Source organism: Pteropus medius, unplaced genomic scaffold (assembly GCF_902729225.1).
Source record: "Pteropus medius unplaced genomic scaffold, Ma_sr-lr_union100, whole genome shotgun sequence".
Classification (NCBI taxonomy): Eukaryota; Metazoa; Chordata; class Mammalia; order Chiroptera; family Pteropodidae; genus Pteropus; species Pteropus medius.
In genome coordinates, this window is record NW_024350324.1 from 352,826 (window position 1) to 375,202 (window position 22,377).

Consider the following 22,377-nt stretch of genomic DNA (forward strand, 5'->3'; position numbering starts at 1 on the left):
CCCTCTGTCTCGCTTTCTTTTGGTTGAAGGAAAGTGCTTCTGAATTAGCGACAGAAAGACGCCTCTGAAAGTGAGATGCAGGATTCATCGTAACTATGAAGCGGGTGTGCTATCGGCCAGGTGACCGAAGGGGCCTGGGTCCGTGTGTGAGGACATCTGAGCATTCTGCGGCAGGGTCTCGACCCACAGTCGGGGAGCCCGTGGCTGCGGGGGACGCAGTTTTGCTGCAATGGACGACGTGGGGTGGGGCCTCTGGGTGGGACCAACCACCTTTGAAGGACAAGGGGGTGGCCACATGTGGTGGCTTCCAGGACAAGGAGGCTGAGGGGGAGGTGGTGGCAGTGTGAGGGGCTGGAGACTTCCTGGAGAAGAGCAGCCAGGATGAGGGGTGCCACTCGCTAGGACCTGTGCTCACTGTGGGCTAGGAAGAGAGGCCAGGGGCTTTGGGGACCCCGAAGGTGAGGCCCTACATTCCAAGTCCTCCTCCTTAAAACAACCTAGCGCACGTGGGGCAGGGGCTCCTGGAAGCCTCGTTCTAAAATCCTGGGACCCTCCGCTGACACCCTGTGAGTCCCACGGTTTTGCGGCTGAGCTGGGCCTGAGGTCTCAGAGGACAGGACTCAGCGAGCAGAGCCCGGGCTCCTGGGTGGCCGTCCTGCTGCGCCCCCAGCGGTGCCACTTACTCTGCGGCCGAAACGAAGCAGTCGAGCTGGCCATCCTTTTCATCCAGCACCTCCCGCGTCCGTGCCTCTCCTGTGGACTGCAGCCCGATGACCACGCACTGTGGGGGCGGGACATGAGTGGGCGCTGGGGTCCCTGCCCACAGCCCCTGGGCCACAAACCAGTCTGCCTCAGTTTCCCCCTCCTGTTGTGTCCCAGTGACCACCGGGCCCCAGACCCACTTGAACCCACCTGGGAACCCCATATGGCAGCCGGCATTGGCTCACCTGACCCCCGACTACTGTCCACCCTGGTCTCCTGGGGACCCGCCTGGCCAGCGGGGACCCGAGAGCCCGGGGCAAGGCGGTGCCGGCCACCCGCTACAGGGAGCTTGCGCAGGCAGGACGGACCTTGTAGACCTCAGCTCTCCATGCCCACCCACCCTCTGGGGCTCAGCCCAGCCACGCTCGGTCTCGGGTGCGATTGTGAGATGGACGTCGGTGCCAGTCGGCCCCTCGGGCAGAGGGACGGGGTCCTGGGTGCCGCCTGCGCCCACCCACCTTGTCCCGGGCCAGCTCCTCCTGCGCCAGCTCCACCAGCCGGCGCACCTTGGCGGCGATGCACAGGTACTTGAAGAAGCGCTGGTGGGCCGACCAGAACTGACCCCACAGCGACTTGCGGGACTCCAGGCCGATCCAGTCGGCCGCCTGCTGGAACACGCCCAGGGCCTCGGCCCACTGCAATGACAGCCACATGCCGCCAGGTTCGCCACTGCCCGGCTGCCCTGGCCCAGCCCGCTGGAGCACAGGGCGGGGTGGGGGGGTCATCCGCAGGACGACACGGAGGCTCTGCAGACCCCCGAATAGTTGGAAAGGTTAAAAAACTTAGACAGGCGGTGCCTGCAAGGTCGCAGTGAGGGTGGCTCGGCTGCCAGGCACAGGGCTGGTTGGCCACAATGTCAGGAAGGGGCAGGGACACCTGGAGGGACTCCTGCCAGCAGTCACTCCATTCTTGACATTTCAGGGTGGTCCTGCCCCCAGGCGACACCGGGCGGTGTCTGGGACCTCTGTGTTTGTCACATTGGGGGTTCCTGGCATCCAGCTGGGGCAACAGTGAGGCCGCTCAGCCCACAAGCCCAGGACGCCCCACAGGATGCCCCACAGAACGACCTGGCCCCAGTCAGCTGTACCAAGCGGGACCCTGTCTCGGTTTGAGCTAAGGCTAAGGCACAGGCAGGGCCAACGCTGAGGGCTTGTCCCAGGCGGATGCGACCTGACGTTGAGGATGAGGAACCCATCTGCACGTGGAGGAGACAGTGGGGACAGGCCAAGCCACAGTGCACAGAGACGTGGATACGGAAACCAGCCTGGGGCAAGTGCTTGTGCCGTGGGGGGCAGGCAGTGGCCAGCCATGTGCTCCCACAGCTACGATCACGTAAGCATCCCAGCTGACTCCGGCCAGTGGGCCGGCTGCTCCTCCCTCTGCGACCTGACAAGCCCCTAAGACAGATGCTGACAGCACTGCCCGGTTCTGCAGGGTGGGGCGCCACGTGTCCCCCAGGTGGAGGCGCGGCCGGCTCACCAGCAGGGCCGCACGGTTGTAGACCCGCTCGAAGGCCGGGTCCAGCGGGATCTCCTCGACGCGGAAGGTGACACCGCTGAAGCTGAGCTGGCGGGCGATGTACATGCCGCTGACCTTCATGTCCATGGCCACGATCTCCATGGCGCCCACGCCCCTGCAGAGGGAGAGGGCTGCCTGAGCACCCCCGGGTCCCAGGACGGCTGGTGCAGGGGCTGAGCCCTGGAGGGTGAGGGTGGGGTGCAAAGGCCCGCACTGAGGGGGGCGGGGTGCAGGAGCGGAGAGGGGCCCTTCCCACAGCGATGGCATGGGAGTGCTGGCAGAGGAAGGGCAGGGCTTGCGGTTTAGGCCCCTCTGGCTGCGGGCAGAGCGAGGGCCGGTGCGGCATGGGCGCACCACGGCCACAGCGATCCGGGTCGCGGCATGTGACGACCGGGCGCCTGCAGGCCCCCCCCCATCTCCATCCCGGCAGGAGGGCACGCACCTCTTCTCGACGGCATGCAGAAACTCCTCGAAGGTCCGGAAGGGCGTGCCCTCGCCCCAGATGCCCAGGCGGTTCATGTAGATCATGTTTCGGGGCTCGGAGGCACCTGGGGGGTGGGGCGGGGGTCGCTGTTGGCTCCTCCAACCCAGCAAGGGCAGGGGGCTGTGGACACAGCCCCGGAAATGAACCAAGGATCACGTGCCGGGAGCTGAGGGTCCCCAGGAGGAGAGTGCACACAGCCAGGGATGGGATGCTGCGGGGCGGGCATCGGAGCCAGCTGGCAGAGGGGAGGCCCTGAGCACAGCTGGCATCTGAGGAGCTACGCAAGGCTCTGCTGCCCTGGGGAGCAGCCTCGCCACGGGGCCAGGCTGTGAGGGCCCCCCAGCAGCAGAGCTACAGAGGGGAAGGGCAACCGATGGCACAGTGCCCGGGGCCGAGCACCACTATCGGATGCCGACGCGTGCGCGCGGGCCCGCCCCCGCCCGCCACTGTCCCTCACCAGTGGCGCTGGCATAGACCACCCGGGCCAGAGGCAGCTTGTTCTGCAGGTCCAGCACGGCCCGGCCCATCTTGGTGCAGCTGGCGTTCTTGGCTTTGTGGCACTCGTCAAACACGATCTGGGGTGGCCGTGCGTTAAGGACTGTCTGGAAGGCAGCTGCCCCAGCCTGCCCTTTCCTGGTTGGGGGGGTTTAGCGAGGCGCTGGGGGCGGGGTTGTCTGACCACAGGTGGGAGCCTTGGGGTTTGCACAGCCACTAGGGTGAGTGGGAAATAGCCTCTAGGCCCCGAGGTGACTGCAGAAACGTGGCACGTGACAGCACGGACATCTTACAGACGAAGCCGTACACTGAGGAGCATGAGGTAAAGAGGCCTCTGAATAAAAAGGGTGGCCGTGACTACTCCCTTGGGAGCTGGGGTCTCTCTGTACGATTTCTCACAAGTCGACATGGGTCCCCTTTAAAAAAAATACTAAAAAAAACCAGTAAGATACATAAAGATCTCAATATTTTAAATAGAAACGGACGGGCAAGTACGCCTGCCATGGGCCCATTTTAAAAACGAGGTGCGTCCACACGCGCGTGCTACGCGTGCAGGGCTGACGGGATCCGCAGGAGCCAGGAGAAAGAGCTGGGTGCTGAGCACGCAGGCCCTGGGTGGGACGTGCTGTGCGTCCCCACGACCGCTTTCCCCAGGCTGTGCGCGGTGTCACTCCGCCTCGCTTGTCCTTGCTCACAGGAGGTGGGCTGCGCTAAAGCAGGTGTCTAACCAGTAAATCTATACCCTCGCCCAGAAAGGACACAGGGCCCACGGCCCTCTTGTCTCTGCACTACAGTGGGCGATGCCACTTCCGGGGATGGCCCCGAGGACACGGTGAGAAGGGGTGGTGGGGCGCGTCCCTGTGATCGGAGGGTGGCCACGTCAGGGCGGTGGCAGAAGCGGGGCGTGTGGGACAGAGCGCGCCCGCCCGGGCTGAGTGGGAATGGTGATGGGAGTTGGCGCACAGGAGACAACCTAGGGGGCGGCGCTCAAGGGTGAGCTCCCCATAGGACGCCCAGAGCACCATCAGTGCCAGGCCAGCCCAGCCAGCTCCTCTGGACTGGGGGGCGGCCTCTGCGGGACCTCCCACCTGCTGCCCCGCGGGGCCCAGAGCCGGGCTGAGGGGGTTTGCGGAGGCGGGCGAAGCTGTCCGCCTCCTACACCTCACTCTCCTACAGGCTGGAGGCAGCAAAGCTGTCCAAGCTCCGAGACAAAAAGCTAAGGTGGCACCCCAATCCTGGGTGGCAGGACTTCTGTGAGCGAGCAAGGGCTTCTGTGCCCCACGGCACCGCCAGTCCACACTTTCCCGCCACCAGACGCCACCCAAAGTCTGGCCAGCTGGAGCTGGGTGGCCGAGCCAGACGTCGAGGCTCGCCGGCAGTAGTCACTGAAGGAGCCCCCGCCCAGGCAGTGCCGGGACACACAAGATCCTCCGCACCTGGCGACATCCCAGGCTGCTCCCCTCGGCCCCGCCCCCCGGCCAGCCAGGATACGACACCGTCGAAGGCCGACCCGCACCACTCGAGGATCTGGCGGATGCGTGTGCGGTGCTGCCCGCCGGCCTGGCTCTCCCCGATCAGGGCGGAGTAGGTGGCGAATAAGACGCCCTCTGAGGTAGTGTTGTCGCCATACTTGATCTGGGAAGAGGGGTGGATGTGGGTGCGCATGCAAAGGCGCGGTGGGCAGGGCCGCCCCCCACATCAGGTGGTGGATGGGGCGATGCACCCACCTTATTCAGCGCATGCACGGCGATGCTGGAGGCGTCGATATCCCGCAGGTCGCGCTCCGCGTCATACTTGAGGTCGTTGGAGACGCTGAACCTGCGGGGTGCAGCCGGTGGGTGTCAGGGCCCACTCCCACGCAGGCCCCGCCTGTCCCACGTGCGGTGGTGGGGGGTGTTGGAGGGGGCGCTCACCATAGGGACTTCTTGCGGCCCCGCAGGTAGTTCTCCAGGATGATGCCGGCCACTGTGCGCCCCTTGCCCACACCTGCGCCGTCGCCGATGAGGAAGCCCGCACGCTGTCCACCGGGGAGTAGGACCTCGTGTTGCTGCGGGCGGGGACAGCGGTCAGGACTCCCACATGGGACGGAGTCGGGCGAGTACCGAGATCCCCCCACGTGGGACGGGGTCGTGTGGGAGACACCGGTGTCACCTGGCAGGCGTAGGTGATGGCCTCCAGCTGCAGGGCGGACAGGACCCCGCTGTCCGAGACAGGCAGGGCGAGGGTGTAAGTGATGTCCGGGGGCGGGACGCTGGACAGTGTGCTGGTCTCCACCACGCGGTCAGGGTGCTGCTTCCCAATCTTGGCTGCAGGGGTGTGGCCAGGGCAGGTCAGGGACATGGCCAGGGCCTCAGGGAGAGGGACCAGGATGCAGACGGGGACCCTTGAAGAAGGGTGAGGGCCAGAGCAGGGAAGGGGGGGTAGGCAGGCCCCCTCGCTGGGCAGGGAGGCGGCTTACTTTCCATCACCCGCGGCTACCTCTGGTCTGTGCACGGTGCGGTTACAGCCAGACCACGGTGACCGAACTGCCCCTCCCCGCCCATCTGTGCTGCTCCAAGGAACCAGGGGCTGCGCCCCCTGCAGGAGCCCAGAGGCCGGGCGGGGCTGTGCGGGTCTGCGGCCTGTGGTCTGGGGATCCCCGGGCATGCAGGGGCAGGGGCAGGGGCAGGAGCGGCACTCACACTTGGATGGCACGTAGTCCGCGTAGACTTCCGTGTGGCCTAGCTCCTCCGACTCGTCCTCCTCCGCCTCGTCCTCCTCCTCGGGCTGACTCTGAGACTGAAGGGCCGGCAGTCTCATGGTGGGGGCAGTCCTGTCCCCCGGCACTGCTAGCCTTCCCCCAGGGGCAGGGGCCTGGTCCCCAGCCAGCCCAGTGTGGGGGCGGTCGGGGATGGGGGAGCCTGACCGTTCCCCGCCCCTGCCGCAACACGGTACCTCCCAGAACCCATTTCCCCACCTATAAAAGGGGCAGACCCTGCTTCTAAGCGGACCCAGGGTCCAACATGCAGCAGGTGCCTCCTGATCCCAGGAGAGGCCCAGCTCACCTGGTAGCTGATGAGAAGTGGGGTGCTGGGGAGGGAGGATGCGGGGTCCTCGAGGCCTGAAAACGGATCGCTAGACAGGACCAACTAGAAGGGAGATGGAGCGCAGAGTAACATGAGCCTGCCTGCAGGCCACCGAGTAGGGGCAGCACCTCCACAGGCCACCCTCCTGCCTCATCTCCCCAAAGCTGGCTGCCAGCACTTGGTGTACAGGTGGCCCGTGGGGGCGGGGCCTCCAGCTGGCTGGACCACCCTCGTGAGAAGGTCCCAGAGCACAGTCCCACCCTGGGGAGACTAACTGCCCACGAGTCTCATCCGGGGGCCCGAGGACTGGCAGGATGGATGGGCTGGCACAGGAGACCCAAAGCCACTGGGGCTGTCACCCTGGACCTCACCCTGCCCAGCCTCAGGGAGAGCGCCCTGGACGCAGGCTGTGAGTGAGCGCAGGGCACAGCATGGGTGGTCCACACCCGGCTCTGTGCATTTCCAAATGTCCTCGCTCTTAAGTACAAATCACGAAGGTCAGGTGTGGCCGTCCTCAGCCTCCTCAGCCCCACGGGACCCGCACCGGGAGACCGATGGCCGGGAGTGCTGGGTGTCCTGGAGCACAGTGCATTTACGGCCTCGGGGGACAAGGGTCACTACGGGATTCGGCCACGTTATAGCCGACTTGACTGCCACGAGTCCGGCTGTCTCCCAGGGCCGAGCGCGTGTCCAGGGTTTTTAACGGGAAGATAAGCGGAAGTGAGGTGCGGCGAGGCCAGGAGCCTGCACGCGAGTTCCGCGCCCGTTTTTTTTTTTAATTAGCAAAAATGGACAGCCTGGGCCAGGTTCCTGAAAGCCCAGGCCGGGCTCCCAGCGTCGGGTTTCAGCTGCCCCGCTTCCCTCCTCCCGAGGACTGGGAGTCGCCAGAAGGCCATGAGGCGTGGGTGATGGCTCTGTCCCATTGGGCTCCTGCACCCAGACATGGGGACTGGCCTGGGTCACTGGGTCGCCCGCTGAGGCTGCCAAGGGCAAGGAATCTCGCTGGGCTGCCGGGACACTTCCTGTCCCCCTGCCGACCCCAAGCTGGACTGTGCGCCTCCCAGTTCCATCTGCTCCACTGTCCGGGTGCAGACACTTCCTGTGGGCCTGTGGGGCCCAAGGACACTGAGGACCCTGAAGGGCCAGGCGGCGTGTGCCATCCACGTCCACCAGCGTGAGCCCCCCGTGGGCGCTGAGGGCCCTGCCCAGCCACTAGATATAAGAAGCCACTTGGACACAGCCACCTTCCAACCCAGAAAGGCCCAGCCAGCCCTGCCTCCGGCACTGGATGCCACCACAGCCTGGTCCTGGGCACATACAGGAGTCGGGGCCTGGCATACCTGGGGACCCTGGTCACCTGTGACCCCTGTGGGCTAGCCTCATCTCACCCTCCTGGCTCCCACCTGGCCAAGTACACAGCCTGCTGCTCATGCTGGGGCCCGCTAGGCTACTTCCTGTCACAGAGTCTTTGCACGAGCTGTTCCTGCCACCTGGCCTGGCCGACGTCACCTCCTCCAGCCCTTAACCCAAACGCAGCCTCTGCAGCGGGACCCTCCCCACGCACCATCTCTGTACTATCACGTGACTTTACTTCTCTAATCCAGTGTCCCCCCCGCTCGGCACAGCTGACGTCAGGCCCGGGTCGCTCTCTGAGGGGCCCCCTGTGCATTATGGCGGGGGAAGCCACATCCCTAGCCCCCACCCCACCATGCTGGGAGCCCCCCAGTCGTGACAACCACAGTCATCCCCAGTGTCCGCTGGGGGCAAGACCACCCTGGGTGAGAACTAGTAGCAGAAATAACATCTGACGTTTTCTGGGGATGCCTGTCTCCCCAGCAGGCCCAGCACAGAGGAGGCAGTGGGGTACCCAGCTGTGACGGGAGTTATGTAGATGGGGGTGAGGGGCCCCATAGCCACGGACAGGGCACTGACCTTGTTGTGGGCGGGAGGCCCGGTGCTCACGTCCCAGATGGTGGGCACCTGGCTGAGCCTGTCGGCCGGCAGGAAGTCGGACGTGTCCACGATGTCTGACAGGGAGTCCAGGGACGAGGAGAAGATGGAGGCGTTGGACAGGTCATCGACGTACGAGGGCTCCTGGAAGACGGGGGGCTGAGGGCGTGGCCGGGCGCACGGGGGACCCAGCCACGTGAGGAACAAGGCGCCGACACGCTACCACGCGGACGAACCCTGGAAACGTGCTCGTGGAGAAGTCAGACCCCACGGGCTGCACTGAGGAGACCTCTGAGGTGACACTGGGAGAGGGCACCCTGAGCCTTCCCTGGCCCGTCCCCATGGAGGAAGAGGTGCCAGCGTGGGGTTGTCAGGACTCGGGGGGCCTGACACCTTCAAAGGGGCCTGCTGCACGGGGCTGCACACAGTTTATCACCTGAATCTAAAGCACAACAAGGCACAGTGCCGGGGACCACGCTGCCTGCACCCCTCGGTCAGGGACGCTGACGCCTGTGTGTGCCCGACCTGCACTGGACACGGGACAGGTGGGGCCCAGCCCCGAGGGGCTCTGGCCTGGTGAGGAGTGAGCCCCCAGCCAGACACACCTGGAGAGGGCAGTGGGTGCCCGCTTTGCGGCCAGGGACCCGGATTCTGGGGAGGGTGCAGGCCCTGCCGCCTCCCTAAGCCCCTCCAAGGACCAGGTCGGGAGCCAGCAGAGCTGCCTGGACCCCCAGACCCAGAGCACCACTCACATGTCCCGGCCTGCGCGGGGCACTGTAGGGCCATGGCTAGGGGCAGGCTGGGACCCGCTGACCAGCGGGAGAGACCAGGACAGGCTGATCAATGGGGGTCTTGGGGCCCTGGGGCTCAGCCAGGTGCACGCGTGAGGAAGGGGACATCTGGGCCTGGAGCCCCCACCACGCACCCACCAGACCACAGCCGAGAACGGTCCCTGAGGCCACTGCAGGGCCGTTTCTATGCCCGCCCCTGCCCCAGATCCATCAGAACCAGACTGTACCCCTGGGTGTGGGGGTGCTGCAGGAGACACCTCCAGCCTCCCCAAAGGTCCAACTCAGACGCAAGTGCACGCACAGTCCCATGACGAGGCAGGGCCCCAAGGGAAGAGGTGGAGCAGGGATGCAGATGGGGACCCCCCAATAGCCGCCCTGGGACAGCTGGCCTCGGGAACCTCAGTCTGCCTGTCTGCTGGGTGACATCGGTCCCGGGGATGTGCAGGAAAGCCTACCCTCGGCCACGTCAGCTGGTGTCAACTGGGGGCCTTGACTGGGCCCTCCCACCGCCCCAGGAACCCTAGCCACTTATGTGCACGAGAAGCCACAGGGTGGGCTGCTCACGTGTGCAGGGCGAGGGCTCAGAGCAGCAGGACTCCCCCGCCCTCCAGCTGGCCACGCTGTGCAGCCGGGAGGGTTTACAAAGTCCCCACGTCCAGGACAGGGCACAGCCGTCCTGGGGGCGACCAAGGTGGCCTGCCCTCTGCCCTCTGGGACCGCTTCTGGGCTCTACACCTCCCTGGGCAGCTAAGGTCAGAGGTGGCCCAGCCCGAGCCTGGTGGACCACGCCAGAAAGGCCTGCCTACGGAAGCCGGCCACCCTGTCCCCGCGATGGGCAGAGGCCCCACAGACCCTGGCAGGCTGGCGAGGTGGGCTATAGGTGCAGGTGGGGGCGGCCACATCTGAGCACCACCCTCCCGGTGGGTGCAGCCCCAGCCTGATCAGAGTGATGCCAGCTCTTGGGCCCGGAGAGGTGACCCTGCTTCCTGAAGGCCAAATGGTCCCTGACTGGTGGGCAGGGCCTGGGGGCAAAGGACGGGGGATGGCCCTGGCAAATGCAGTATGCAAAGGACCCCTCCCTCCGTGTGGGCTGCATGCAGTGACTTCTCCAAGGACAGTGTGAGAGACTTCCCAGTGGAGATGCCTGACCAGCACCCTGGCCGGGAGATGAGGGTCACCTTCAGCTGTGGGGAGCCGTGGGGACCGCAGGGACTCTGACATGGTAGATGAGCAGGGCACACTCAGTACCATTATGAGGAAACTCCAAAAAACCCAGACTGGGGACGTCCTGCAGGACAGGATGGCCCAGGGCGTCACACAGGAGGGGTGGGAAACCGTGTCAGCGGGAGGGACCCGAGGGGGCGTGACGACGGAGTGTCACATGCCATCTTGATGGGGCCCCCCCGCGGCTGAGGGGCCTCAGGGGAAACAGGACGTGGGGTAAATGTAGACTTTGGTTGTTGGTGACCTCTCGGTCCTGGCTCATCAGCTGGGACAAAAGTTCCGCACTGCCGGAGTGTGGGACCAGGGGACTGGGCGGGGGACACAGGGATCTGCAGGTTGCAGTGACTTTGTGAACCTGAAACTGTTCTAACGCAGTCTGTAGCAGAAGCGGAGGCTCTCGCCCACCCCTGGACCTGCCTCCAGACGCCAGGCCAGCATCGAGGGGGGTGGGGCCTCACGCGGGTCGCCAGGGGTCAGGGAAGTAGGGCCCCTGTTGGTCCCCCCCATCCCCCACTCCATGCCCTGTGCAGAGTGGGAAGCTGATGAGGGCAAGATGGGACCTCCTCCAATGTGGGCGCCCATCTGCCTGTATGGGGACTGACACTTGGCAGCCACAGGAGACCTTCGAGATCACCCAAACCCTGGACCACTCTCCTTGGGCCCCACCTGCAGAACCCGCTCCCCCAAACCTGGGCCCGGCAGGCTCCTTCCAGCGCAGCCCGAGTGGGGAGGGAGCACTGGTTACCCCACAGTTCTAGGGGACGAGGAGGGCATGGGGTCACCTACTGAGCTTGCCTGAGCGTTTTGGGAACCCTGGACCAGGTGAGCGCCTGCCACAGCCACAGCCCAGCAGGACAGGACAGGGAAGGAGGCCCCACCCCCCACCTGGCTCTGGGCCTAGGGGGGCTGCTCAGCACCCCCTCCTGGCCAAAGCTGACCCCAGAAATGCCCTCCAGACAGCTCCTCGGGGGTCCCCTCCCCCGCCCCTAGGCAGTAGCTGGACGCCTGCCTGGGTCCATGGGGAACTGAGTCGGGACAGAGACTCATTCCTGTCAATCAGAGCCACCGCAAACTGCGCCCCCACAACCCCCCCACGCCTAGGCGACTCTGCCAGCTGTCCCAGGACACCGAGGCCCAGGCCGGGGAGGGACCGGGGACTGCAGAAACGGCCCCTCCCGCCTCCCACAAGCACTTTCGTTTCCCGGCACCTCCCCAGCCATCTCGGGAGCCCCGCGTCCCCATCGTCCCCACCGCTCCGGCTCAGGAGAGCCCTGCAGACACTGTCACTGCTAACAGAGCCAACGGAGCCGGGGCCGGGAGGGGGGCGGGTTCCCGGGCCGGGTGATTGCCGGCCCGCACCCGCAGGAGGCCGGACCTGCCGGCCAGGTGGGAGGGGGTGGGGGGGGTTACCTTGCGGAGCGCGGCGAGCTGCAGCCAGAGCCGCAGCTGGGACATGGCGTGGCCAGGTCCCCTGGAAGGCGCGGGCGCTCCCGCATGACCGGAGCGGCGGCTCGCACTCAGCCCCGCTGCATTTGCATGTTGGTTTAGTCACCGGCGGCGCCTACTTCCCCTAAGGCCTCGACTTTCAGGAAATGATGCCGCCTGGTAAGCCAGGGCGATTCCTGGCAGCGCGGACAGTTACCGTACGGGGCGGAATCCAGCCACAGCCGCGTCAACAGCCGCCGCAGGTCGCACCCTGCCGGCCGGGCGCCCTTCGGCCCCGGCCCCGGCCCCGGGCGGCTGCTCGGCAGGTGCTGGGGGCGGCGGGCGGGACATCCAAGCAGCGCCTCCCAGCCCTGGCCTCAGTTTCCCCAGACACTGGTGCACGGCTCTGGTCTACCCGCCCTCTCACCGCTGCTCCTCAGGTGCCCGTGACAGAGACTCGGGGGCACAGGCCCCCCCAATGAGACGCAGAGGAAACTGAGTGCACCTCACACCTCCCAGCCCAGCCCCTGATTCCACAGTCTGGACCCAGGCCCTGCACTCTCCAGGGCGGCCCAGCTGGGCACAGGCCCTGGCTCCCCAACGCAGAGTGCCTCCCCCTGGGGACCTGCCCCATACTCCTCCCCTACAAGCCTCTGCCAAGGGGCCTCCGTGCCCCAAAGCCCCGACCCTCCTCCCCTGCCCCTGCTCCCTCCCCCAGCACGGAGGCGGGACCAGGCGGGCTGGGGACAGGCCAGTTTTACAGAACACTCCCTACAGGCCAGAGGAGGGACTGGGGGGGGCCCCACCGGGTCTGGAGAATGAGGGATCATGAGCCCAACATCGCAGCCCCCACCCCGTCTCAACCCCACGGCTGGGGGCGGGGAGCAACACAAACCCCAACAAGGGAACGTATTGCTGTGAGACACCTCACCAGGCTGTGGCCACTGCGGGCGTACGTAAGACAAGACCACGAAAAGACACTCAACACCTGCAAGCACCAGCGCAATGCAGGTCACAACTAGTGAGACACAGTGCACAGCCGCAGGACGGCCACACACAGACGACAGTGACATGTGCTGGCGAGGACGCAGAGGAATCAGAGCCCCCAACACACCAGAGAGAACTGCAGCGGGTGTCTCTGTAACACGCTGAGCAGCTCCTCCAAAGGCCACAGTCACCACACGACCCCGCAGTCAGGGCCACTGCTAGGCGCCCACCAAGACAGATGAAAACGCGTCTGCACAGAAACCTGTCCACGCACGACAGCCACGAGACGGGGACAACCCGCGTGTCCATCCGTGGATGAACGTGTCCGTCCACACGGGAGTGTCGCTTGGCCATGAAAAGGGGGGAGGTGCTGACACTCGCCGTGACGTAGACGGACCGTGAACACACGTCGCTCGATGAGAGACGCCGGACACACAAGGCCACATGGTGTGTGATTCCACTGATGTGACAAGTCTAGAGCAGGGATGCCACAGACAGGAAGTGGGTGGGTGCGTGTCAGGGCTGGGGAGGGGGCGGGGGTGACGGACGACGGGGATGGGGTCGCTATGGGTGATGGCAGGCTCTGACACGAGACAGATGTTGCTGGCCGCCTCCGTGAGAGTGCCAGAAGCCACCGCACTGCACGACGCGTGAACCCTACGCCTATTCAAAAACAAAGAATGGAAGCCAAGCCGCACGCCCACACCCCCGAGCTTGGCCCACCATGGTGGCAGCTCCCACGTGCGTGTAAGCTGTCCAGGTCACCAAGCGGGAACGTGGAGCCTGGGTGGCTCGGTGCCACGCAGAGCCTGAGGAGGAGGCCAGGGCAGGGGACGTGGGAGCGGGCCCAGCTGGCCTGTGTGGCTACGAGGGAGGAAGTACTCCAAACGGGGACACAGGAACACAGGACCCCGAGCAGACACTGCAGTGGCCAGCGCCACAGCTGACGCAGGGCAGCAAACAGTGACGCACCTGCCCAAAGTCCAGGAGCCCAGGCGGCTGACAGAAACGGATGGCCCAACAGCCCTGGGAGGAGGTAGCCCTCCCTACAGAACGCCGGCTGACCCCTACGGCACTGAGGACAAGTGTCTGCCAGATGGGTGCCAAGGTCACCATCGTGGCAGCTGACATCCACCAGCAGATGACAGGGCCACTCCTCCCCAGCACGAGCAGCCAGGACACCTGCATGACCTCACACGTCTCCCGGGACAAGAGGGGGAGCAGCAGCCTGACAGCACATGGTGGACAGACCCGACAGACACCATCCCAACTAGAAGTCAAGGTCAACCTCATCGGCCATGAGACGCACAGACACCCATGAACGCAGGCCTGAGCCTCAGTATGGGGCCCAGGCAAGCCCACACAGGGCCCTCCATGTGACCAGACCAGCACTCTGCAGAGCCTTCGGTGCCCACCTGGCACCTGGCTCCATCCCCAGTGTGGCACCAGGCTCGTGTCTGCCTGGGACGCATGGGCCGAGGCCGTGCAGGACGACGACGTGTGGGATGCGGGGTGAGTGAGGGAGGACGGCTGGGAATTCTCGCTACTGTTTCCGCAACTTTTCTGTCAACCCAAAATATTCCAAATCCGTCGCGTCGTGAAAATCTTCAAACGCACAAAAAACTGTATCCAAGCTAAATTTTCAGAGCCCTGGGCACATGTCCCGCCCACGCTGGAATGGGCGGAACGCGGTGACGGGAACCACGTCGGGAGAGCAGTCTCACAGGCTGGGGCCCCCAGCCTGGGACCCGAGAACCAGGGGCCCCGCACGGATGGTGCTGGCCTGGGTCCACTCCTGGAGCGCCAGGACTCGGCGTGGGGGACGGGAGGAGGAGCGAAGGCCTCGGGCCGCAGGCAGTGCCCGGGGACGTGGGGGTGGCAATCCGGGAGCTGCCCCACGTCGCCCAGGGAACTAGCAACGAGCCTCCTCCTCGCAGATTAACAGGAGCCACACGGCTCATCTCCTTTCTCTTTTTGCTTTGGCTGCCAGGAAATTCGGGGATCGGGTCTCGTTGCCAGGGGCACGGAGGCCGCAAGTTCCGTCAGTCCTCGCCGGGCCGGCGCTGGGTTCTGTAGTCCGGCCCCTCCCGACCCGACACCTGCAGGGGGCACTTCTGGAGTGTGCCAGGGCCTCACAGTGCGTCACTGCCACAATAAACTGCCGCAAACTTCCCTGCTTCAAACAACATGTTTATTACCTTGCAGTTCGGGAGGTCGTCAGTCCAGCGCAGGCCTCGGGGGGTGACCAGGAGGGGCAGGGCCGGGCCGTCCTGAGGCTCCAGGGAGAACCGTCTCTGACCTTTTCCAGCTTCCAGAGACTCCATGTCCCTGGCTCACGGCCCCTTCCCCCTCGTCACAGCTGGCAGCACAGCCGCGTCCACCTGTGACTCTGACCTTCCCGCCTCCCTCTCCTGAGGACCCCGTGAGGACACTGGGCCCCTGGGAACCCAGGGTCATCCCCTCTCAGGGGCCTTGACTCGGTCCCACTTGCACAGTCCCTCTGCCACGTGGGGTCCCGGGCCCCGGGTGGGCATGTCTTCGGGGCGTCTCTGACACCCCTACTCTGAGACGCGGACTCTTCTGCGCTATCTCAGCTCCCACATCCATAGCCCCCAGAGCGGCACGAACAGGCTTTCACGCGGTGCCTGAGGGTCGGGGGTGCGCTCGGCTCTGCTCGGCCCTAAGTCTCCTCCAGAGGCCTCGGTGGGGGTCCTGGGCACCCCAGGAACCCAGAGTTGTCCTCATCTCAGGGGTCTTGACTCGATCCCAACTACGAAATCCTTCTGCCATGTGAGGTGACACGTCCACAGGTCCTGGGACCACGGAAGAGACGTCTTTGGGGCTGTCTCTGAGCTGGCCACCACAGTGAAGTCACTGAGCCTGAATCAGGAGCAGGGGTGGGCCTGGAGGGCCGGAGCTGGGCTGCGAAGGGCCTGGGAGGCCAGGCTCGGTCTGGGCTCCTTCTGTCAATCGACACGGGGTGAGATTTCTTTGGAAGACAATCCCGCTGCTTTAAAACCGAGATCTAGGGCCAGGCGCCGCAGCCAGGGAGGCCGGGAGTGGGCCAGGGTGCGTCCCGCAGGCATCCGGCAAGCACGGCGTGGCGGACGCGTAGCCTCCGGGTGCTGTAGGGGTGGCAGCAGCACCCCCAGGGGCTCTCGGCAGACCGAGCACACTGGAGGGAGCGGGGGCTGCCGCGGGCCAGGACATCGCGTGCCCTGGGCCTGTTCCTTGACCCGCATGGTGAGTGACGACGCCCGGCTGGGGAACCGGCGTCAGTCAGGAGATGAGTCTGCAGGTGGGAGCTGTGCCTGAGACGCATGGAAAGGAACTTCATCGGGGCCCCGCGGAGCCAAGCCAGGCGCAAGGCCACCGGCCAGCACCCCAAGACACCGCGAACCGGAGAGGGTGTCAGCCCGGGACGCCCAGGAGGCTGACCCCTGCCGGGCTGGGCTTCTGCGGACGCCATGCAGAGGCACAGGGCGTCTTGGCGAGCCGGGCTCCAAGGAGAAACTGCAAACACGCTTGGAAAGGCCAGCGACCTCGTACACCGCCACCCTCACCCTGTGGGACGCGGGGCCAGATGGCTCCGGGGCGGCCCAAGGAACAGGGGACCCTGCGCTCGCATCTCCGCTGCCTGGGCGACCGCAAAGCGTCACCGAGGGGCGGCTTACACAGCAGACACACATGCTCCGTGGCCATGAGGGCAGATGTCCCCGCCACAGTGTCTCAGGTCCACACCCGCTCGCTCCCCAAGGCTCCTCCTTCCTCTCCAGATCCCCGAGTCCCTGGCCATGGCTGCAGGGCCGGTCTCAGCCTCCGTGGCCACGTGCCTTGTCTGACGTGTGTCCCCCTTCTGTCTTCTAGGAACTTGCTGGGTTTCAGGCCCGCTGGGACACCCCAGGTCATCACCCCTCTGCATTTAGCTCATGAAGACCCTACGTCGAAGAGGCCCCCCTCTGAGAGTCACGCCAGTGACCCCGGGACACGGCCCTTGGTCCAGCCCTCTGGCCAGTCCCGCCGGGGCCCCCGCCGTGGAGAATGGCCGGCTCCAGCGGCGTGAGCTGCTGAACGATCTGTCCGGGTTCGAGCGAGTCCCACGGGTCCAAACTGGCTGCTTCGTGCTACACCCCTCGTCACAGGGCGGCCCACTGCCCCGTCACAGGGGGACACTGAGGCGGGGGAGCTGAGCGCCTACCGCCCTGTCACTCCCTGACGGGCCGCAGAACTGTCCCACCTGATGGAGGCACCGCGCAGGAGGAGGGTCTGGGACTTCCGAGGGTGCCCAGGCAGAGTGCGGGGGCCCCCTTCCCACGATTTGTCTTGCGGAATTTGGCTTTGGGGGACTGCCATGGGAAGATCCCGGGGGTGAGGTCGCGGGACTGAGCTGACCCGTGTCCCCGAGGAGGCGGATGAGCTGGTATATGCCACGCTTTCAATGGTCTCCCGGTTCGGAAACAGACACTCACTGTGGCGTGTCTCGCTTTGGCGCAGGGGCCGTGGGGCCTGTGGACCCTCCCCCTGGACACTGCGGCGCCAGAGAGGGAGACGCTGAGGTTGGGGAGAGCGAACCAGGCGCTCAGACGGGTCGCCCCAACCTCACACAGGGCGTGGGCGCTGAGCACCAGCAACGGGCGAGGGGACAGCCCGCCGTCCCTCACGCAACCTCCTGCCCGGCTTTAGACGCGGTGAAGCCGCCTCCACACGCACATCGGAGGGCAGACCGAGGCTCAGGCTGGGGCCGTGGGCCCCGCCATTCCTCAGAAGCAGCCTGTGGCCGGCTGCGGTCCGCGGTGCTGCCCCAGGAGGCAGGAGGGCCCCATGGGCTGGGACGGCTGGGACTGGAGTCTCCTACCTGAGAGAAGTCGCTCTTTGGCAGGAAGCTGGGGGTGGCGGCCACAGGGCCATAGCTGGTGTCCACGCGGGGCTGGAAGGAGGCGGGGCTCCCAAACTGGCTGGAGGGAACAGGAAGGTGAGCTGTCACGGAGCGATAGGCTACTGCCCTCCCCAGCCCACGTGGAGGCCTCCGGGCACAGCCACTCCTTGGCCTGGCTCCCGGCTGCTGTCCGCAAACTCCTACCCACCCCACAAAACCCAGCTCCCTGTCGTCCTCTGCGGGAAGGGGCCCCCTGGCTCCCTGACAGGGTGTCGCCCTTCAGTGAGCTTCCCCCGGCCCCTTACTGCCACCACCTCTGCCGCCCCTGCTGGGTCTCAGCCTAAGTAACCAGGCCAGGCCCACCCCCCTCAGCAGAGGACCGAGGCTCCCCAGCTGTGAGCTCATTCCTGCTGAACCCATGGAGCCCCCGTGGGTGGCGTGGCCCCTGGCAGGGCGGGGCTGGCCGGAGCTGGGCAAGGCACTTACCACTGGCTCCCGCTGGAGAAGGCCGGGCAGGGTGCGGACGCGAAGGCTGTCCACCAGGGGTACTGCAGCATGGCGTTCTGCGACACAATGGTGCGGAGGTGGTCAGCGGGGCAGGGGGGCCCCGCCTGCTCCGGGGGGCTGCCAGTGGCCCAGAGCCAGGGCTCCACTGTTGGAGGGTGCACCCCACCCCGGCCCCCAACGGGGTCACCTGGGAGTCCATGCCTCAGTTACCCTACGTGCATGGGAACCCCCCCCCCGCGGGGGCTGCAGTGAAGGCAAAGGTCTTGGCCGATACACGTGCGTGGGTCGGACCAGCAGGGTGACGACAGGCGGGCATGGCCCCAGAGTCCCTGGAGGCCGGGGGAGCCCGGACTGCTGGCCACCCAGGGTTCTGACACCCAGGCCAGGGGCCCAGGGCCCTGCTTGGAGACCCCTAAGTCCCATTCACAAACCAAAGGATGGGACCAGACGTAAAGCAATACAGAGCAGGTCCTGTAAGGGACAGGTGCACCAGCCCAGACAGAGGGAACGGCCCAGAGGGGCAGTGGCCGAGGCCAGGGCGAGGGGCCCCCACCAGCACCGCGGACTGGCCCCTGCTTCGGCCAGGCCCTCACGGCCCAGCCCTGCCAGGCAGGTCAGGGGGCTACTCTTTCTGGAGCTCTCACAGGCCGCGGGCTCTCAGCACCGCCAGCCCTGTCTGGCCCAAGAGCCAGCACAGACAGGGGTTCTGGGTGACGTGCTCCGGGGAACACCAGTGGGAACGTGAGGGGCCCTGCACTGGACCTGACAGAAGCAGTTTGGGGGTGCGGGACCATGGACACTCAAGCCCCTATGCAGAAAAGAGGTGGCAAGTCCCCCTGATACACAGGCCAAGGCAGAAGTCCCCTCCCCTACAAGAGGCCACAGCCCCACTGGCAACAGGGCCCATGGCAGGACCCCAGCAGGGAGGCCCCCAGCTGTCCCCGGGGAGAGGCCTGCTGGCCACAGGCACTGTCTCTGCCTAACCAGGTGGATGGCAAGTCCAGGAGGGGAGCCCGGCGGCCGGCAGCCTCCCACCCCCCCCGCCCACACAGGTCCTGCCCTCGGCAGCTCCCTAGGCCGCCATGTCCTCCCTCTCTGAGACCCCATCCCGGAGCTGGCCCGGACCAGTCCGGATGGCCAGAACTGCCTCGGCACCCCTGTCCCGCGCCCCCTCTGTGCCGAGGGGAGCAGGCGGCTGTGACTTTCCATCACTGTGCCCCACCCCTGGTCCCCACAGGGCCTGTCAGCGCCCAGATGTCCGGCCCCAGAACCAGGCACAAGGAAGAGAGGAGAGAGAAGCGTGTCCAGACGCCACCGCCTGGCAGAGACCCTGGGGGCTGTGCCCGCCGTCCGTTTTTGCACAGGCTGCAGAATAGTAAAAATCAAAATAAAGAGTCGGAGGAAAGACAAGCGCAGGGCCTCGAGCCAGCACAGACGCCGGCGGCACCGCTGGCACGAGGGACCGCCGTGGACATCTCCGGGGGAAGACGCGCCCCATGGCCCATGGAGCGAGCTGGGGTCTCCCCAGGGCCCTGGTCCAGGGTCGCTTCCCTGCTCCAGCCCCGCATGAGTCCAGCTCCAGAGAGGGACGTGAACTTCGCGAGGCCAGACGCTTCTACAAGTTCCAACTCCAGACCGTGCTCGGCGTCCTTCGAGGGACCCGTGTACACAGTCTTGGGGCGCATGGAGAGCGCCTTGGCCAGGCCGCGTGGGGACGGGCACCAATGCTGTGGGCCCGTAAAGGGTGCAGCTGGCCTGGGGGCTCTGGGTAGGGAGCACCGAGGGGGCCCTTCACTCTCCTGACCTTCTCCGCCTATGCCCAGATCAGGCCTGGGGGAGCCCTCACAGAGCTCCCGGGCCAGGGGACCCCCATGTCCTGGAGGATCTCAAGGCCTCAGCTGGGTAGGTGGGATGCTGGGGGTCGCTCTGACTTTGCCCCAGCACGGGGCTCTAGCGAGGCTGCCAGTCACAGAGGTGGCACCGCGGCCAGCCAGTCGGAGCCTTCCTTGGATTCCCCCCTGGCAGCCAAAAGGCCTGGCTCCACCTTCGGAGGGCAGGCCCCTGGCATGCACCAGGCTCAGAGACAAACACCTGACTCCGGCCAGCCAGTCGGAGCTTGCCCGGGGACTCTCCACCTGGAGATGGAAGCTGGCACTCTGCTGGGCAGGGGCAGGCCCTGGGTCATTAGCCTGAAGCTGCCCAGGCCACCTGGGAGCTGATGTAGGAAGATGGTACCCTTGCTAGGACGGCAGATGAAACGCAGACGTCCTGTGAAATTTGAATTTCTGATAAATGACAAATAATTTTTAGCGTAAGTATTCCATGGGACACACGGAGTAAAAAATTATTTGTGTTGACGAGAAACCAATTTCATTGGGTGGCCGTGTTTTTATTTGCTAAGTCTGGCCACATTAGCGACACTGGAGGTCCTGGGCCAGCCGCATTCCCGTCCACTCCTCTCTGGCTCCTCCTGAGCCTGGGGCCCCCAACAGAGCCCCAGGAGAAGGGAGGAACAGCTGCCCGCACCGACCGCACACACCGCAGGCGCACGGGCTGCTCCCAGGATGGACCCAGTGTGGCCTGAAGGCGACCCCTGCCACCAGTGGCCCGAGAGGGCTGGGCCGGGCACCTAGCCTCGGTCAGCTCTGCCAGGTTCCGACTGCCCAGAGCCAAAGCCGGGACCCGCCAGCAGCTCCCCCGTACCAGGCCCCTACTGTAGCCCAACGCGCCTCTGTGATTCCAGCCTCTGAGTCCCTCAGGTCCCTAGAGTCTGCATCCTGGCCGAAGACCAGCTTCCTGAGTCACCATAGAGGGGACGTGGCATTTCCTGAGGAACGGCTCTGTCCTCAGCGAGTCGCGAGCGTGCCCTGACCCAGGAATGGTATCCCAGGCACCATTCTCAAGGGAGAGGAAGACAGTGTGCTATTTACAGCGGTGGAAAGCTGGAGCCACCCGGGGGCTCACCACTCGGGAAATAATTAAGCAAATTATGGGACGTTCAGGAGGGATCCTGTGCCCACAGAAACGGCCAGCATGCTCTGAGCCTGCAGAGGGGACAATGGGACCCAGGGATGGACACACCGCCACGGGGACGGGAGGCTGTCAGCTAGGAGACGTGGACGGAAGTTTGGGAGGGTTGGGGACACATGGACACAGCTTCAACAGGAAGGGGCGAGGAGGCAGCCTGGACCCCGCGGCAGGCGTTGGCCAGGCTTTGAGCAGCGGTGGCCCCACAGTCGTGACTCGGGGTTGCCCCCGCCCAGTGTTTGAGGCCAACTGTGTGCACACGGGGACTCCGTGCCTGTCACACGAGGACGCCGCATGGGCACAGCTGGGCAGGGAGGCAGTTCAGGACCCACACCATCCCAGCCCTCTCTGACGCTGGGTCACGGGCCTGGCGCCCCCCCGGTGGGTGCGACATTTGACCCTGAGCTCCGCCAGACCCAGGGACTCGTTTCCCCGCCCCCTGAACCCCAGCTGGACTCTCGCTCCCTGTGCCCGCCCTGCCGCCCGCCCGTCCCTGCTGCTCTCAGCTGTTCCCCGGCGCCCGGACCCCACCTGCTCTCCCGCTGCCTGGCAGCTCCAGCCTCCCCACCAAGAAAGTTCCCTCTCCGCAGCGGAAAAGCCTGGCTGTCGCCCAGGAAATGGGGTGCCGGGCCTGACCTGCTGCAGCATCTGGACCTTCTCCTCACGGGGCCTGGGTGACCTGTGGGGCCTGGCTGGCACCCGTGGTGGTTCTGTTACTGTGATGCTCATTACGGCTGTCAAAACACGGGAGCAGCCGAGGTGGCCTTTGGGGGATGGATAAAGGGACACGCCCACCCGGGGCTGCCACGTCCCTCAGCGCTCAGAGGACATGCTACGGAGCCCTCAGAAGACCGGGGAGCCTCAAGAGCTCGTGACCCAGTGGGGGAAGCCAGCCTGAAGCACACACGGGGCCAACTACAGGGTGTTCTGGAAAGGACGAAGCTGCAGACACAGGAGAACCCATGGGTACAGGGCGGGGGGGTGCACGGGCGGAGCACAGAGGGCCTCGGGGCAGGACACTGCTCTGCATGATGCTGTGACTATGGATACATGTCCTCGTATGTTTGTCCCAACCGCAGTGTCCAACACGGAAGGAGAACCCCCAGGTCCACGGTGGACTTGAATCGATGACAACGTATCGGTATTGGCTCATCATTGCAACACATTGCAACAATGTAGCTCACTCACTCGTTAAGGCAAGAGGCTGACAACGGGGAGAGTGTGGTAGGGGCCCATGGGAACGCTACGCTTTTCCTACAAATCAAG

General features: G+C 65.6%; 1 protein-coding gene across 1 annotated transcript in view; it reads right to left on the bottom strand.

Annotated features, from left to right (window-relative positions):
* SBNO2 (strawberry notch homolog 2) overlaps positions 1 to 22,377 on the bottom strand; it is a 40,277-nt gene that overhangs the window by 6,278 nt on the left and 11,622 nt on the right. Inside the window, exons 3-17 of the mRNA XM_039838998.1 lie at positions 18,064 to 18,140; positions 17,557 to 17,656; positions 8,257 to 8,418; positions 6,304 to 6,387; positions 5,941 to 6,037; positions 5,411 to 5,565; positions 5,173 to 5,306; positions 4,987 to 5,077; positions 4,751 to 4,894; positions 3,222 to 3,339; positions 2,723 to 2,828; positions 2,242 to 2,395; positions 1,221 to 1,397; positions 684 to 781; positions 3 to 64 (exon numbers count right to left, since the gene is read on the bottom strand). Of these exons, the coding sequence (XP_039694932.1) occupies positions 3 to 64; positions 684 to 781; positions 1,221 to 1,397; positions 2,242 to 2,395; positions 2,723 to 2,828; positions 3,222 to 3,339; positions 4,751 to 4,894; positions 4,987 to 5,077; positions 5,173 to 5,306; positions 5,411 to 5,565; positions 5,941 to 6,037; positions 6,304 to 6,387; positions 8,257 to 8,418; positions 17,557 to 17,656; positions 18,064 to 18,140 (1,759 nt within the window). The remainder of the gene's footprint in view (positions 1 to 2; positions 65 to 683; positions 782 to 1,220; positions 1,398 to 2,241; positions 2,396 to 2,722; positions 2,829 to 3,221; positions 3,340 to 4,750; positions 4,895 to 4,986; positions 5,078 to 5,172; positions 5,307 to 5,410; positions 5,566 to 5,940; positions 6,038 to 6,303; positions 6,388 to 8,256; positions 8,419 to 17,556; positions 17,657 to 18,063; positions 18,141 to 22,377) is intronic.